Genomic DNA, 15,254 nt, shown 5'->3' on the forward strand with positions numbered 1-15,254 from the left:
TGCTGCATGATGCCAATCTTCCAGAGAGTTATTGGGTAGAAGAGCTCAGCTGTTTTGTTTATACTTACAATCGCAGATTATCATCACCGATTGGCTGTACCCCCTATTAAAAGATGTTTGGCAAGAAACCATACATCACGCACATGAGAATTTTTGGTTCTGACATGTGGGTTCACACACCACAAAGCTCCAAGTTAGGCAAACATGGTTTGCATGGTATCTTTCTAGGATATCAGAAAGGTTCTTACAGAGTAATGATGACTGACACTAATACAATTAGACTCACTAGAAGTGTTGAGTACAATGCCAAGTGGGGGGAGAATGTGGGAATTTTCCAATGTTATCCTGATGACAGTGAAGAGTCTGAGGATAAACAGCAGCAAAACCCCACACCCACTGATGAAGGTTCTGATTCTGAATCTGAAACTGAATCAGATGATTCAGAGGATTTCAAGAGTGCTAAGGCCTCTCTGCGACACTCTGAAGGCTCTGATCGAGAATTGGAGGAACCACTGTTCACTACAGGCCCATTTTCTCCTAAGAAAGAAGAGGGGAGCGCTGAAGACTTACATCTAATTTGCAGGTCTGAAAGAGCCACAAAAGATAGACCTCCAAAGAGATTTGCTGATGAATTTGCTAAAGCAGCCAAAGCTGTAACTGCTGTTAATAGCTCCAAGAAGGTATTTGAACCTTCAAGCTTCCAAGAGATCCAGGCTTTGGACTCGAAGGATGCTGAGCCATGGTTAACTGCCATGCAGGCTGAGTGTCAGGGATCTGTTGGCTGAGAAGGGGGGAGAGATCGGAATGTACAGGGAGCCACCTCCTTTAATGAGCAGCTGCACTTTGTCAGAGAGAGAAGAGGAGGAGGGGCTGTCAGGAAACACGGAAACAGTGAGAAAGGAACAGCCTTCGACGCTTCAGTCTTTACGTAGGGAGAGGAGGAAAAGGGGGGGGCTCAGGAAGTTTCTATGCTGGAAAGGGAAGAGGCAGGAGCCACTTCCGGCAACTGATAGTGACTGAGGAAGACATGCTTTTAAGAGCTCTGGATTGTACATAGTTTTTGGACTTAATAAATCTTGTAAAGCTGGCTGGAGTCCCGAGTTGTTATCTCGGCTAGCACCCACATATCATCCTGACAGTTTGCCGGAAGTCCATTGCCGGGAGCTAGCAAGGAAGGAGAGACAACCAGCGATGGAGGAGGGGACGAGGAAAGAATTTGCTGCTTTGAAACAACGACACCTAGAACTGGAACAACATGCGCAGGAATTGTGAATTAGGCTGCAGGAACACAGGTCGCAAGATCAGGAATTGAGGGGTGCCCCGCTGGGAAGGAAAATGCCTTCATTGGTCGGTAGGTTTGATGGGGACCCCCAGGAATATTTGAGCTTTAAGACTGAGATGAAATATGCCCTGGATCTCCAGAGGAGTGAATTTGCCAACGATCAGCAGAGGGTGGCTTTTGTAATCAGTCATTTGGCAGGGTCAGCGAGGGAATGGGTGCGGCTCCTAATTGCCACCGATAATGATGCACTCCGGGATCTGGGGAAGTTTTATGAGGCGATGGATGCCGATGTTGGGATATGAGTACTACGCAGCTGCGAACAAGCAGTTCGATGTTTACATCACATGATGGGTCTAACCGTGGGACAGGATGTTCCAGGCAATTCTCAGGGATTTGTTTTCTGTGTAATATGAGACCTTCCTGTTGCTTGTGTTGAGGAAGTCTAACGCAGTTGCTTGGAGGAGACTGAGTGAGCAGAGATGCTTTTTGTACAGTGTACAGTCAGAAATAAAGTAGAGATGAAAAAGACTTTCTGACTGATTTCTTTCTCCTGCTGCTATACAAGGGGGAAGGGGGTGTGCACCTTTCATCAGGGAGGTGTCGCCTATCAAGATCTCCCTGGTCTGCCGGGATGCCAGCCAGGGTGGGTCACCGGCAAACAGGCCCCGACAAGCCTGGGAAGATGAGCCAGCCTTCCCGAGGGGGCCAGTTTCCAACAGCCATGTTTACAAATGAGAGCCAAATTGATATGACTCAGCAGCAATTACTGGCCTTGAGGCAAGGGAGTCTGACTGTCCACAGTTACTGGTTTCAAATTGCAATGCTTGTCCACAAGCTGGGCTGGGACTTGAGCTCTGAACCAGTGCAGGCTCTTTTTAAGGCAGGGCTAAATTCAGACGTGAAGGATGAGCTTTCAAGGGGCCCCCGGCCCAAGGACATGGACGCGTTAACTAAGGCTGCCTTAGCTGTGGGGGTGCGGCAGGAGACCCGTTTGCTGGAGAGGAGGGAGAACAGAGGGGAGCGTTTCCATGGCAACCGCATTCCTGAGATACCAGCAGGGGTTTCTCAAGGTCAGAGTCAGCCAGAGCCCATGGAAATCAACTCAGCCCGCATGCGGGAGCATTCAAAAGTTCAGCAACAGGAGAAAAAGGAGGGAAAGGACTGGAAAGCTGCCAAGAAGTGTTTTCTGTGCCAAAGACCAGGCCACTTTGCCAGAGTGTGTCCAGAACGTCGTAACTGGCAGGGGATGGTGGGGGCCACGCCACAGGGGGGAGAGGAAGTGCCCCAGGTGCAGGGAAACGGGAAGGCCTGGCTGGTGGGAAACCGGGGCGACAGCCAGGCAGGAGCAGCAGTGAAGAGCCCCGACCAGGCCACCCCAAAGTAGGCATAGTGGTCAGGGTGCTGCTGGAGCTCCCCAATGGCCACGCAATGGAGGTCCACGCCCTAGTTGATTCGGGGGCCAGTGCGAACGTTTTCAGCAGGAACTTTGCTGCACAGCACCAGCTGCACCTACTGCTGCTCAATTTTCCTTTGCAAGTTACCACGATTGATGGTAGGGAACTATTGGGGGGAGGTCACACATCAGACTCCTCCCATGAGAATGCGGATCTCCATGCACTCCGAGACCATCACCTTTCACATGGCCACCTTGGCAGGGCCACCCATTATTTTGGGAATGAGTTGGTTGGCCTTGCATGACCCAGTGGTGTCATGGTACCAGTGGTCCCTGTCTTTCGGGTCGACCCACTGCCTAGAGCACTGCCTGGGAGGAGGGGAACCCCGGGAAAGAAAGGCCCAGGTGGCGAAAATGTGTCTGGGGGAGAAGGCAAGATCCCTCCACAATACAGGGACTTGGAGGAGGTGTTCAGTGAGAGAGAGGCCGACGCGTTACCGCCTCACCGGCCATACGACTGCCAGATCAACTTGGTCCCGGGGGCCAAGTTACCGGCTGGTAAGCTGTACTCAATGTCCGACCAAGAGATACAGGATTTGAAGGAGTTTGTTGACAAGAACCTGAAAAGGGGGTTCATCAGGGAGTCCAAGGCGGTGGGTAGCTGTCCTGTGTTCTTTGTGGTCAAGAGAGGGACGAAAGAATGGAGGCTGGTGGTGGACTTTAGAATTTTGAATTCCTTGACGGAACCCCTGGCCTTTCCCATGCTGAGAATCGACGACGTTTTGGAGAGAGTGCGGAAGGGGAAAATTTTTACGAAACTGGACCTCAGGGGGGCGTACAATCTCATCAGGGTGCGCGAGGGAGACGAATGGAAAACCACCGTGTTCACCCCCCTTGGGGCATTTGAATATCTCGTTATGCCCTTCGGTTTACAAAGCGGAAGCCCGTGCTTCCAGGCATTCATGCACCACGCTACTGTACCGTAACTGCGTTTGTTTTTGGGATGACATTTTGATATACTCCGAAAACGAAAAGCAGCATGTGGAGGACGTGCGTCAGGTTCTGGGGAAGCTAAAGGAGCATCGCTTGTGGGTGAAGCTGGAAAAATGCCAGTTCCACACGAGGGAGGTCGAGTTCCTGGGTTACCGGCTGTCGAATAAGGGTCTGGCAATGGATCCGGAGAAGGTGAAGGCCGTGGTAGAATGGAAGAGCCCCAAGACAAGGAAGGATGTTCAGCGGTTCCTGGACTTCAGCAACTTCTACAGGAAGTTTATCAAGAACTTTCCGCGTTTGACGGCGCACATAACGGATTGCCTCAGTGGGAAGAAGAAGTTTCTGTGGACTGAAGAGGCACAAAAGGGATTTGAGAAACTGAAGAAAGTTTTTGCATCGGAGGAGCAGTTATTGCACGTCAACCCTGACAAGCCGCTGCGAGTGGAGACAGATGCGTCAGACCGGGCCATCAGAGCGGTCCTGATGCAGCAAGATGGAAGGGGAGATTGGAGACCGTGCGCCTTTTTCTCCTGGAAGCTGAAAAAGTCGGAGCTAAACTACAGTATTTATGACAAGGAGTTGCTGGTGATTTTTGCAGCTTTTAAACAGTGGAGGCACTTCCTGATTGGAGCAAAACATCAGATACAGGTGTGCATGGATCATAAGAACCTGGAGTACTGGCGGACCGCACGTGTGTTGTGCCAAAGGCAGATACGTTGGACGGAGTTTTTTGCCAACTTCAACTTTAGGATTCAGAACAAAAAAATTTTTTTCCTTCCAGTAGCACCTTAAAGACCAACTAAGTTAGTTCTTGGTATGAGCTTTCGTGTGCATGCACACTTCTTCAGATACACTGAAACAGAAGTTGCCAGATCCTTCTATATAGTGAGAAGGTGGGGAGGGGTATTACTCAGAAGGGTGGTGGGAATGGGTGATTGGCAGATAGCTGTGATGAGCCTGTTGACGACTCTTAACGACTGCAATAGGTCTTACAGGAAAAAGCAAGGGGTGAGAAGGTGAAAAATGGCTTTGTCATGTATAATGAGATAAGAACCCAATGTCTTTGTTCAGACCAGGTCTCTCCATGGTTTTAAGTTTGGTAATGAGTTGCAATTCAGCAGCTTCTCTTTCCAGTCTATTTCTGAAATTCCTTTGTAGTAATACAGCTACTTTGAGATCTTGTATAGAATGTCCTGGGAGATTGAAGTGTTCTCCTACTGGTTTCTCTGTCTTGTGATTCTTGATGTCCGATTTATGTCCGTTTATTCTTTGGCGTAAGGTTTGGCCTGTTTGTCCAATATAGAGAGCTGAAGGACACTGTTGGCATTTGATGGCATATACAATGTTAGACGATGAGCAATTAAATAGTCCCGAGATGGTATGTGTGATGTTGTTGGGGCCAGTAATGGTGTTGTCCGGGTGTATGTGGCAGCAAAGTTGGCATCTGGGTTTATTGCAGGCTCTGGTGCCAGTGTCCGTGTTACGTCTGGTTGTAGTATTATTGTGGGTTAGGAGTTGTTTAAGATTGGGTGGCTGTCTGTAGGCAATGAAAGGTCTTCCTCCCAGAGCTTGAGAAAGAGAACTGTCATTGTCCAGGAGAGGTTGTAGATCTCTGATGATGCGTTGTACTGTTTTAACTTGGGAGCTGTATGTGATGACTAGAGGTGTTCTGTTATTTTCTTTTTTGGGTCTGTCTTGCAGCAAGTTCTCTCTGGGTATCTGTCTGGCTCTGTTGATCTGTTGTCTAACTTCATCTGCTGGGTATTTTAGTTCTAAAAAGGTTTGCTGTAGATCTCTTAGGTGAGAGTCTCTGTCTGTAGAATTGGAGCAGATACGGCTGTAACGTAGTGCCTGGCTATATACAATGGACTGTTTGGTATGTTTGGGATGGTAGCTAGAGGCATGTAGATATGTTTGTCGGTCAGTTGGTTTACGGTATAAGGTGGTGTCTATGCGTCCATCCTGTATTTTTATAGTAGTGTCCAAAAAATGTATTTCTTGCATAGATTGATTCATTGTTAGGTTGATTGTGGGGTGAAAATCATTGAATTTCTGGTGGAAGGTGTCCAGGGTCTGTTGACCATGTGTCCAGATGATAAAAATATTGTCAATGTATCGCAGGTACAAGAGAGGTTTGAGTGGGTAGGAGTTTAGGAAACGTTGTTCTAAATCTGCCATGAAGATGTTGGCATACTGTGGGGCCATGCGGGTGCCCATTGCTGTGCCGCTGATCTGAAGGAACAGGTCATCACCGAATTTGAAGTTGTTGTGGGTAAGGACAAATTGGCAGAGTTTGGTGGCAAAGTCCGCTGTGGTTTTATCTGAAATGGTGTTCCTTATAGCTTGTAAACCATCGTTGTGTGGGATGTTGGTATACAGAGATTCCACATCCATAGTAGCTAGTATAGTGTTGTTGGGAAGATTATTTAAAGATTGTATTTTCCTCAGAAAATCTGTGGTGTCACGTACATAGCTGGGAGCACTGATGGCATATGGTTTCAGAACAGAGTCCATATAACCGGAGACACCCACTGTAATAGTGCCAATACCTGAAATGATGGGGCGTCCTGGATTTCCTGGTTTGTGTATTTTAGGTAGCTACCTATCTGTAACTAGAATTTAGGATTCAGTACATCCCAGGAGAGCAGAACGTGAGGGCGGATGTGCTATCACATAAACCAGAGTACTGGGCAGAAGAGGGACCTCCTGTAGCCAGGCTCATGTTCCTGGAGGACAGGTGGACTTGTGGGGGGACAGTGGTAGAGGAAAATGAACTGGTGCAACTGAGAGATGATGCTTTTGCTTAGCGGAAGCTGAGCGAACTCAAGGAGGGTGGGGGAGCTGAGGGAGGCTTTGAGGAGAAAGGGGCGCTGTTGTTTTATCGGGGGGCACTGTATGTGCCGGGTGAATCCCGAAGGGCCAAAATTCTCAAGCAGCTCCACGACAACCCCACTGCGGGGCATTTTGGGCAACACAAGACCATGGTGTTGGTTACAAGGGGCTTTTGGTGGCCCAAAGTGAGGGAGGACGTGTGGGAATATGTGAGAGGTCGTGACACATGTCAAAGGGCTAAGGGGGAGAGGGCTGCTCCGGCAGGATTACTAGAACCTTTGCCCACACCAGGGAAGCCATGGGAGGTGGTGTCCATAGATTTTATAACGGACCTACACACGTCCAGAGGTAAAACAGCAGTCATGGTGGTGGTGGTTCCTTCAAGGGTAATTTCTGACCAGGGGCGCAGTTCACCTCACGATTTTGGCGCAAGCTCATGGGTTTGCTGCAGGTAGAGGTGAGCTTCACGACAGCAAGGCACCCCGAAACCAATGGGCGAGCAGAGAGAGCAAATGCCATTTTGCAGCAGTATTTGCGATGTTATGTCAAGTCAGAGACGGAATGACTGGGTGGAGAAATTAGCACTAGCAGAATTTGCGTACAACAACGCTGAACACGTGTCCACAGGGATGAGTCCTTTCCTTGCCAATTACGGGTGTCACCCCAGGGCCTTTCCGGGGCGGGGGGAGGAGTCGTGGCGTGTGCCAGCCGCCAAACAGTTTGCGGAAGAGATGGCGGCCATTCACAAACAGCTCCAGTTGAACCTGGAGAGGGCCAAGGAGGTGTACAAGAGGGAAGCAGACAGGCATCGAAGACCAGGGGAGGTCATCCGGGTGGGGGATAGGGTGTGGTTGTCCACGCAGGGCCTGCCCTGAAGGGGTGGGTGCAAAAAGCTCAAGCCTAGGAGGGTGGGGCCCTTTGAGGTCATCCAACAGGTCAATCCCGTGGCGTTTAAGTTGAAGCTGCTGGACAATTTGAGGATCCATCCTGTCTTCCACAGGTTGCTGTTGTCGCCCTACAGGGAGGGGAGCAGCCATCCAGGGAGGGGGCAAGGGGTGACCACAACACCAGACATAGCGGAGAGGGAGAAATGCAACGAGGTGACAGAGATACTGGACTCTTGGTGGTGCAGGCAGCAACTAGAGTATCTAGTGGCCTGGGAGGGGCCACCTAGCTCAGAAAACACGTGGGTGCCAGAGAGTTGTATCACTGAGGAGTTTCTGGTGGAGGTTCCACGCCTTATTTGCCGACAAGCTAACCCCCCGGGTAGGTTCTTTAGGGAGATTTTGGGGCCGATGGAGGACAAGGAGGACTTCGAAGGGTTCACACCATCTGAGGGTGACGAGTGGGCACGGGGGGGGGGGGCGCGACGGGAACTGCACTGCAGAAGACCACCCCGAGAATCACCTCGAAACAACGGGGTTGGGGGAGGGCTGGAAGGATGGTTTTGTGGACACAGAAGACGATGACGACATCTTTCTAGGATTCTCTCCCTCGCATCGCGATATCAGTGAGGAAGAGGTAGCCGTCTGTCCTGAGGATGGAAAGGGGGGTTTTGAGGAGGGGGTGGATGTCAGGGATCTGTTGGCTGAGAAGGGGGGAGAGATCGGAATGTACAGGGAGCCGCCTCCTTTAATGAGCAGCTGCACTTCGTCAGAGAGAGAAGAGGAGGAGGGGCTGTCAGGAAACACGGAAACAGAGAGAAAGGAACAGCCTCCAACGCTTCGGTCTTTATGTAGAGAGAGAAGGAAAAGGGGGGGGGGCTCAGGAAGTTTCTATGCTGGAAAGGGAAGAGGCAGGAGCCACTTCCGGCAACTGATAGTGACTGAGGAAGACATGCTTTTAAGAGCTCTGGATTGTACATAGTTTTTGGACTTAATAAATCTTGTAAAGCTGGCTGGACTCCCGGGCTGTTATCTCGGCTAGCACCCACATATCATCCTGACACTGAGCTTGATTCCTTAGAGAGGAACAAAACATGGGAGCTAGTTCCAACAGTTCCAGGGATGAAACTGCTGGACAGCAAATGGGTATTCAAAGCAAAGACAGATCAGAATGGCAAGATAGACACAAAGCCAGAATGGTAACCAGAGGTTTTTCACAGGTACCAGGAGAAGACTATCACGAGACCTACTCACCCACCGTGAGATATGAGAGCATTAGGCTTATGCTCAAACTTGCTGCAGAAGAAAATCTACACGTTTCTCATCACAATGTGAATACAGCATTTTTGTACGGAACCTTAGGTGAATCACTTTATATGCTTCCACCTGATGGCGTACAGGCAAAACAGGGATTTGTTTGCTCTCTGAAGAAGTCCCTATATGGTCTCAAACAAAGTGCACGATGCTGGCACTCTAAACTCACTGAAGTGTTGTTTTCTCTAGGTTTTCAGCAAGGTAAAGCTGATCCATGTGTATTTGTCAAAGAGGAAGGGCAAAAGAAGCTGTATTGCTTATTTTATGTTGATGATATTTTTTTTCTTTTGGAAGGATGTCAAAATGTACAATACCGCCCTAGCTCAACTGAAGGAGCACTTTGACATGTAAGATCTTGGTGAGGTAACCACCTACCTATCTCTGGAAAGAGAGCGAGAAACCAAGTACACCAATCACAGAAAATTGCTGATGTGTTAAGCAAACTAAACCTGATGGATGCTAACCCTGTAGACACACCGATGACAACAGGTTATCAGGTAGATGATACTGAAGAAGCATTTTCTGACACTACACTGTACAGAAGTGTACTAGGCAAACTAAACTTCATTGCCAGATGTTCAAGACCTGACATTGCAGTTAGCACAAACTTGCTAAGCAGACAAGTCAACAATCCTACTGTTAAGGATTGGAAAGCTCTGAAACGCATAGCACGCTATTTGAAAGGCACTATGCACTACAGACTGAGATTTAACAATCAGAAGTCTGGTGGTCTTGAGATATTTACTGATGCGAGTTTTGGAAGTGACACTACAGACAGGAAAAGCACGTCTGGAGTTTGCTACATGTACAACCAGGGTCTATTTGATTGGTCGTGCAAGAAGCAAACAACAGTAAGCTTGAGTTCTTGTGAAACCGAACTGAATGTTTGGCTTTGCTGACTTCTGAAGGTTGTAAGCAAAGCACAAAGCACTTGCAAGTGAAGCTGCAACATGCTAGAGAATGTGTTCAGAAAGGATTCGTAACGGTGTCCTACATGCCAGGTAATGAAATTCCTGCTGATTTATTATCAAAGGTTGTTCCGAAGGATCAACACTATACCTATGTACAGAAATTGGGTTTGTACTGAGATTGTACTGACACACTGCCCAGTGGTGTTCACAGAAAGGGGGGGGGGGATGTTAGTTTCTGTTTGTGCCACTGTGCAGTGCTTTGGAGTCACAAGACTCTGTTTACATTCCACACATTCCATACTGTTGGAAGTCTCACGGGAGACAGGAGACGAATGTGACAAACTGGTTTCATGTTCCTTTGTTGTTCAGTTGCTCTCTGCTTTCACAGAGAGAGGATGTATTTTTCTGTCTGCGTAGCTAGATAATAAAACTCCTAGGAATGTAGCCCAAACCTCTCGTCTCTTCCCTGTGCTGGAAACTCTGCTGAATGGGGGATGTGCCTGGAGCCTTATCAGAGGCTCAGGTCGTCAATCACGTCGGAGGCAATTCCGAAGGACTCGGCCGGAGGAAGATTAACTTTATCAGCTCGGTTGAACGGAGATCCCGACAATATAGGGCACTCCTTATCACATGGTTTGTAAAACCTCTGTGCACTTTCACTTTACCATACCAGACGTAGGAGTGCCACCCATATCTGTTATTGTATCCCTCCAAATCTAACAGGTCTGAGTTTTCCAGGGTTATCCAATCCTTTATCCAACATAAGCAGGCTGCTTCGTAATAAAGTTTCAAATCAGGTACCGAGAACCCCCCCCCTTTCCTTTCTGTCCATCAGTATTTTAAATTTAATCCTCGGTTTTCTCCCTTGCCATATGAAGTGCGAGAGAACCTTCTGCCATTCACTAAATTGTCCTAAGCCTCTGATTATCGGAATCGTTTGAAATAAAAATAGCATCCTTGGTAATATGTTCATTTTGATCGCTGACATTCTTCCACTTATTGACAACTTTAATCTATCCCATATTTCCAAGTCTCTTTTAATCTCTTTCCACATTGGTTGGTAATTGCCATTAAACAAATTTATATTCTTTGCTGTCATCTAATTTCCCAAGTATTTTACTTTCTTAACCACCTTAATTTCATTTTCTTGTTCCAGCCTTTCTATCTCATTATTTTCCATATTCTTGACAACCATTTTCGTCTTTGTCTTGTTCAGTTTAAATCCTGCCAGTTGTCCAAATTTGTCCATTTCTTCCAATGCTTTTTTGACACTTTTCTGGGGTTCTTCTAAGGTTTATACTAAGTTATCTGCATAGGCCTTAAGTTTAAATTCTTTAACACCTATTTTAACTCCTTTTACCTCTGATGTTTCTCTCAAACTATTTGCTAATACCTCTAATACCATTATAAACAATAGCGGAGACAGTGGGCACCCCTGTCTGGTACCCTTTGTGATGTCGAATGATTTTGTCAAAGCGTTATTCACTATTAGTTTCGCTCTCTGTTCCGAATAAATTGCCTCAATTCCTCTCAGGAAAGAGCCACAAAACCACCATCATCCCCATACTTTTCTTCATAAATAACCAAGATATATTACACTGGGCAACAAGTTTTTACTTTTTGAATGTTGTCTAGATTTCTACAATTGATTTAGGTTATTTTTGCACTGCTGAATCCGTTTCTCTCCATCAGGTCAGGTTTTTGTGCTATGTTGATTTGAAAAAAATCAGATCTTGTGACAAAATCGATTACATTTTTGTGGCATTATCAGCTGATTTTTGTCAACACATATCATCCTAAATATGTTTTTAAGAGAAAAAAAAGTTTTTCCAACAACATATATTGATTACCTGATAGAAACATCGATTTCTGTAAACTGAATGGTGGGCATTGATAAAGGTAAGTACACGTAAATTGCATGTTGCTTCACCATTTTTCAAACTTCAGGGCTTGAACTTCCGTTTCTTGGAACTCCTGGAATGCTCAGCAGCAGGAAGGTCTCTCTTCAGAGTCCAACAGTAGTCAGCCATCATGACTGCGTCCCAGCGACCCTGATACCTGGTCTCCATCTCTTTCATGTCCTGATGGAATCTCTCCCCCTGCTCGTCACTCATTGAACCCAGGTTCTCAGGAAACCGGTCCATATGTGAAAATAGGTAGTGCATCTTGACGCTCATGTTGCAGCCCAGGTTTCTGAAAGCAGTCAGCATGTTGTTGACAAGTTCTGCGTAGTTTCTGGCCTTATTGTTGCCAAGAAAGTTCTTTACTACCAGAACAAATGCCTTCCACGCTTCCAGTTCCACTTTGTTCATTGAGTTTCCAAACTCTGGATCTCTGATGAGCTGACGGATCTGAGGACCGTCAAAGATGCCAGCTTTCAACTTCTCCATGGTCAATCCTGGAAAGGCCTGGCACAAGTAAGTGAAGCAGTCACCATCCTTGTCCAGAGCCTTGGTGAACTGCTTGATTAAGCCGAGCTTGATGTGCAGCGGTGGGAAGAGTATTTTGTCTCTGTCCACCAGAGGGTCGTTGATGACGTTCCTTTTTCTGCAAGGCACCAATTCCTCCCGCACAGGCCAGTCCTTCTTCGTGTAATGCTGAGCACGGTCCCTACTATCCCACATGCACAGAAAACATGGGTACTTGGTGAAGCCAGACTGTTGTCCCAACAAAAAGCTCACCATCTTCAGGTCAACACAAATAAACCACTTATGCTGATCATAACCAATTTTCTCCAGCACATACTTCACCGCTTCATAGTTCTCCTTCAGTGTACTCGAGTGAGCCAGGGGTATAGAGGCAAACTGGTTGCCGTTGTGTAGCAGAACACATTTCAGTGATCGCTTGCTGCTGTCAATGAACAGTCTCCAATCTTTGGGTTCCTACTGTGGCACTCCAAGCTTGAGCAGAAGCTACACAATATCTGCACAGTACACCAAGTCCTTCTCTTCCGAGAAAAAACGGAGGTACTTTTGATGCCTGTTGCGAAGAAGCTGATGCGAGCACTGTCAGAGAGGAGGTTTTTTCCCTTCAATCTGGATGCCAACAGTTCGGCAGAGTCCTTTGACAAGCTGAGGCCGCGAACTAGATCATTCAACTCCTTTTGGGAAAATGGATGTGGAGCATCATCTTCAAGAACCACTTCTTCTTCTTCATGTCCTTCAATACTGGAGGCATCTTCGTCACTAATGTTAGGAAGTTCTCCGAAGATAGGCACTGGAATTTCATCACAATGAGCTACAGGACGATGTGCTGATTGAAGATCAGGATACTTGAGGCTGCTCCGGTTCTTTCTGTTGATCCCAATCACATCAACAGCGCAGAAGTAGCAGTCAGTGACATGGTTTGTCGGCTCCCTCCAAACCATGGGAATTCCAAACAAAAATAGTTACAAATTAGTCATAAGTTGGCACATGCGCAGGTGGAGTTTCCTATACACTTCGTGGGGCGGCTGCCCCATTAACTTAGTTTTGATCCCCCAACTTTATGCTTTGCCGCACCAATTTTTGATCCCACCAACTTTATGCTTTGCCGCACCAAGATTTCGAGGTTTTATGACTTCAAACTGATCCCTTTTCGACATAATCACCCAGAACTATCGGACCTGAATACTTCCTGTCATTAAAATAATCATTTCCAATCAAAACAATTATTCAACATGGCATTTTACCCCCACCAACTTTTTCTAAAATGCTCCACACAAGCGTACATGTGAACAAAAAGGTAAAAAAAGACACGTGGCCATAGCTCAAAAACTTGACCTGATTGAGAAAACCAATGTGATTTTTTGGATTCAGTGCATCAGATTCGTCCTAAATCAACTGAAAAAACGCAGACAACAAATTTGTTGTTGACCAGTGTTATCGAATGCTTTTTCAGCATCAATAAACATTAATACAGCTGGTTTGTCATTTCTTACCTCTAAGTGTTCCAATATATTAATAATATGTCTTACATTATCTTTTAATTGCCTGCCTGGTAAGAAGCCTCCTTGGTCTTTATGAATTAGTTCATTTAGTATTATTTTTAATCTGTTTGCCATAATGTCCGCAAATAATTTGTAATCATTGTTTAACAGTGATAGTGGTCTGAAATTCTTGACATTCAAATGGTCTGTGTCTTGTTTGGGGATCAACCTTATATATGCCTCCTTCCAGGAATTTTGTTTTTTTCCTCCTTGTAGGATAGAGTTCATTACTTCACAGAGAACCGGTAACAGCTGTTCACTAAGGGTTTTGTAATACTTTGAGGTAAGCCCATCCGGTCCTGGGGCTTTACCTTGTTTCATCTTCTTTATTGTCCTTTGGAGTTCCTGTTTTGTTATTGGGGCGTTTAGTTGTTCTTTCTTCTGGTGGAATCTGTTTTCTTTTATGTGTTTCCAACTATCTCTCTATTTTTTTTATGTCTTCCTTGTCTTTCCTGTAAAGTTCCTTATAAAATCCTTGAAAGGCTCTTCTTATTTCTTTTGGGTCTTCCGTCAATTGTTCTCCTATCTTGATTTTATTAATTGTATTTTGACTTTGACGTTTTCTTAGTTGCCATGCCAGTAGCTTCCCGGTTTTCTTAGCTGATTCAAAATACTTCTGTCTCATTAATTTTAATTTCCATTCCACTTCTTGGTTCACCAACATGGAAAACTGAGTTTGTAACATTTTAATAGTTTGTTTAATTTGTTCATCTTTTGGTTTTATTACTATTTTTTTCTCATTTTCCATGAGTTGAGTCAGGATTTCCTCTTTTTTCTTTTCTTTTCTTTTCTTTCTTGAAGCTGTTTTGCTGTATCAGGAAACCCCTCATAACTGCTTTACTCACGTCCCACACTAATCCAAACCAGCCTCTTTGTGTAAATTCCAATCAAAATATTCCTTTATTGCCTCTTTTGCTTTCTCTACTATTTTTGGGTTCTCAAACAATGTATCATTCATCCTCCATCTGAAAGAAGATTGCTCTTTACCTCTCAATTCCAAATATATTGAATTGTGATCAGATTGGGTTTGTGGAATAATCTCATTTTTACTTGCTCTTGGGGCCAATTCTTTGGATACCCATACATAGGGTATTCTGCTCGAGCTTTGATGGGGTTCCGAGAAAAAAGTGAACTGCTTTGTAATTGGGTGTTTCAACCTCCAAATGTCTATTAAGCCAAAATTTTCAACCAAATCAAAGAATGTCTTATGAAGTTTACCCTCTTTTATACCTTTTTTCTTTGACATTCTATCTATTTCCAGCATTACCACTCCACTGCAATCCCCCATCAAAATTATCTTCTGATCCATAAAGTCCATCAATCTTTCCTCTAATCTCTTAAAGAATTCCGCTTTGTTTCCATTAGGTGTGTATATTCCCACTACAATTAACCTCTCGCCCTGCAGCGTTATTTGTACCACAATCACTCTCCCCTCCTCATCTTTAGAAATCAGTTTAGGATCTAATCTCTCCTTTATATATAAAACCACCTCTCTTTTTTTATTAACATCTGAAGTTATGAGCTTTCTACCCAGTCTTTTATTAATCAAAATGTGTCTATGTTTTTTAGCAACATGGGTTTCTTGTAAACAGATTACATCAAGATTCCTTTTTTTCAAAACATTTTCAACTTTATTTTGTTTAGCTTTCTTGTTAAGCCCATTAATATTCCAGGTTAT

At 45.6% G+C, this 15,254-nt stretch overlaps 2 protein-coding genes across 9 annotated transcripts in view; both read right to left on the reverse strand.

Moving 5' to 3' along the window:
- Positions 1-15,254, reverse strand: part of LOC310753831 (far upstream element-binding protein 3-like) — a 347,698-nt gene that overhangs the window by 79,939 nt on the left and 252,505 nt on the right. The window lies entirely within an intron of this gene.
- LOC310753848 (uncharacterized protein) lies at positions 11,289-13,118 on the reverse strand. Its single transcript, XM_083595209.1, has 2 exons — positions 13,049-13,118; positions 11,289-12,494 (listed from the first exon to the last, which is right to left on the reverse strand). The coding sequence occupies exon 2, from the start codon at positions 12,291-12,293 to the stop codon at positions 11,553-11,555; it is 741 nt and encodes a 246-aa protein (XP_083451335.1). The 5' UTR covers positions 12,294-12,494; positions 13,049-13,118; the 3' UTR covers positions 11,289-11,552.

This window comes from Podarcis filfolensis, assembly GCF_964270895.1.
Source record: "Podarcis filfolensis genome assembly, chromosome: W".
Classification (NCBI taxonomy): domain Eukaryota; kingdom Metazoa; phylum Chordata; class Lepidosauria; order Squamata; family Lacertidae; genus Podarcis; species Podarcis filfolensis.

Excerpts from the sequence above, each read along its gene's own strand:
- LOC310753848 (XM_083595209.1), bottom strand. The coding sequence starts at position 12,293 with ATGGTGAGCTTTTTGTTGGGACAACAGTCTGGCTTCACCAAGTACCCA.